Genomic DNA, 2,320 nt, shown 5'->3' with positions numbered 1-2,320 from the left:
TCAGTTACTGTGCTCTGCACTACTGCTGTTCCTCCTCTGCTGTGCCTACGGGTGCGCTGCTGCTGCTGTTGTGAAGCCCCTGCCGGAGAAAGGACAGGGGGCCTGGGACGCGTACACCGTCGCTGTGGAGGATACGAAGAGTGAGGACGGCTGGGAACCCATTCGTATTGGTGTGTATCCAGGAGGTGTGTCCGTATGGATTAAATCCTGTGCCAACATGCGTGCACCGACTTTTGGTCGTTCTATACACTCATATTGCTCCGGAGGATACCGAATAACACCAGAAAAGGTGCAAATGCTAAATGACATTGTTGCTGAGGGTGCCAAGATGCACAGTGATCGTCTCCGCGTAAAACGTGTAAAGGGAAGGTTGTTTTTGGATAAAAACGGTGGAAAAGACTTTAAAAAGAACTGTCCAAATGCCGTGGCTCGTCTTGACTATCTCCAAAAGGGTTTCCCAAATGTTGATTTCGCACTGTTTGTGGGTCCTACGGTAACGCGCGAACATCCCAAGATTTGCACTAAAGATGACAAAAAGCGTCCGACATCTGCCTTGATAAAGGTCAATACGAAAGAATTTATGCCCACGAGGTATTACTTTCGTTTGGCTGCACATGATATTGGACATGGACTGGGCTTTGACCTTGATGTGTTCAAAGAGCATTCCTTGATGAGGGAGATTCCACTCCACCTCGGCTGGGTTATCGCGGTTCTGGAGTCGAATATTGTGAAGGAAAAGGTGCGAGAGCATTATGGGTGTCCAGATATCAGTACCATGGAGTTGGAGGGTCGCGATAAAGGGCACCTTTTCGAAAACTATGTATTTTACCCACACATTAAGCGACACTTCGCAAAGGATGAATTGATGAGTACAGACCTTGAAAGGCCCTCCGGCATGTACTACACTAACCTGACACTTGCTGTTTTTGATTCTATGCCATTCTACAAGGCTGATTTCAGCAGAGCAGAAACGATGTCATGGGGCCGGAAAGCCGGTTGTGGATTCATTAAAGGGAAGTGCGTGGAATGGGGTATTTCCAGATTTCCCGATATGTTCTGCGTCGATGAATCTTATGACCTCCATTGCACTACTGATCGCACAGCTCTTGGGAAATGCTCGTTGCAATTCCTGCCCTGGGATTATGTTCAAAGTGAGTTTAATTACTTTCCTCGTTATCCCCGTGGTTCAGCATACTCGGATTGGATGGATTTCTGCCCCGCCATTGAACCCACTTTTGAAACATCCTGTGAATTTGGTTATGAAAGAGAAATGCCTGGCAGTATTGTGAGCAGTACGTCACGATGCCTAAAGGTGGATTTTGTGCGACTGCGTAACAAAGGCGTTATGAGTAATGTCAAAGGGATTTGTGCAGAGGTAAAGTGTGAGAACGGCACCTTGAAGGTGCGGTATAAGGGTAACAAGAACTGGTACGAGTGCCCCGAAGGGGATTCCATTGACAATATTAACGGGTCAGTGTTTGATGATGGAAGGATCTTGTGTCCCAAGTACGCCGATGTCTGCACAAAGTAAGCCAAAGCCAAGAAACCCTCATTCTGCCAGCACCGTCAAAAATCTCTCAGCTGCTGCAACACCGGTGGGGTCGACTGAGGGGAGCACCAGTACTGCGAGCAATGTACAGACGGAGTCTCTGAGTAATACAGCAGAAACCCATGAGGGGCACCAAGAGCATGAAGAGAAGAAAGAGGAGGAGGAAGCACCGGAGGATGATGGGTTTAACTGACGATGAGGTGAGACAGGTGCTGAATCATGCGCGTGCCATGGAGGATAAGGGCATTGACAGCAGCATCGCGTCCTCATACATTGCTCCTCTTACACTTCTAGTGTGTGTGTGTGTGTTGCTGCTGTTGCTCTTGTGGTCCCGTGACCTCCACACATTTCCACAGATGTAAGCTGTTTTGCTCTGGACTTCTCTTTGACTGCACATGCATCGGAATCATCAGTTCGTTTTTCCTTTTTTTTTATTTGCTGCATTTGAAAAAGAAATTTTTTTTAATGAGAGCTAATGTTTTTTTTTGGGGGGAAAATATAATTACTGTGTGTTTTGGAAAAACTGTTTATATGATATTATTGCTGCAAGGCCTTCCACTGCTCGTTGTTGTATGTGTAGGCGCATTAGTGGTTTGCAATGACAGCAGAAGGGTTGGACGAACAATCTTTTTTTCCTTTTTTTTCTTTTTTACTACATTGGAAATTATATATAATTAACTCCTAATGATATCTGGAAAATATAATTACTGTGTGTTTTGGAAAAACTTTTTATATGATATTATTCCTGCAAGGCCTTTCCACTGCTCGTTG

The 2,320-nt window shown here is 45.6% G+C and overlaps 1 protein-coding gene across 1 annotated transcript; it reads left to right on the top strand.

Annotated features, from left to right (window-relative positions):
- On the top strand, positions 1–1,531 carry TM35_001321040 (surface protease GP63; the record flags this gene model as incomplete). Its single annotated transcript, XM_029031856.1, has 1 exon — positions 1–1,531. A coding segment is annotated over one exon (1,531 nt), but the record flags the coding sequence as incomplete, so codon positions are not given.
- Positions 1,532–2,320: the final 789 nt, after the last annotated feature.

This window comes from Trypanosoma theileri (genome assembly GCF_002087225.1).
Source record: "Trypanosoma theileri isolate Edinburgh chromosome Unknown TM35_Tth_132_V1, whole genome shotgun sequence".
NCBI classification, from domain to species: Eukaryota; Euglenozoa; class Kinetoplastea; order Trypanosomatida; family Trypanosomatidae; genus Trypanosoma; species Trypanosoma theileri.
Note: the sequence above shows the minus strand (reverse complement) of the source record. Positions and strands in the feature narration are given on the sequence as shown.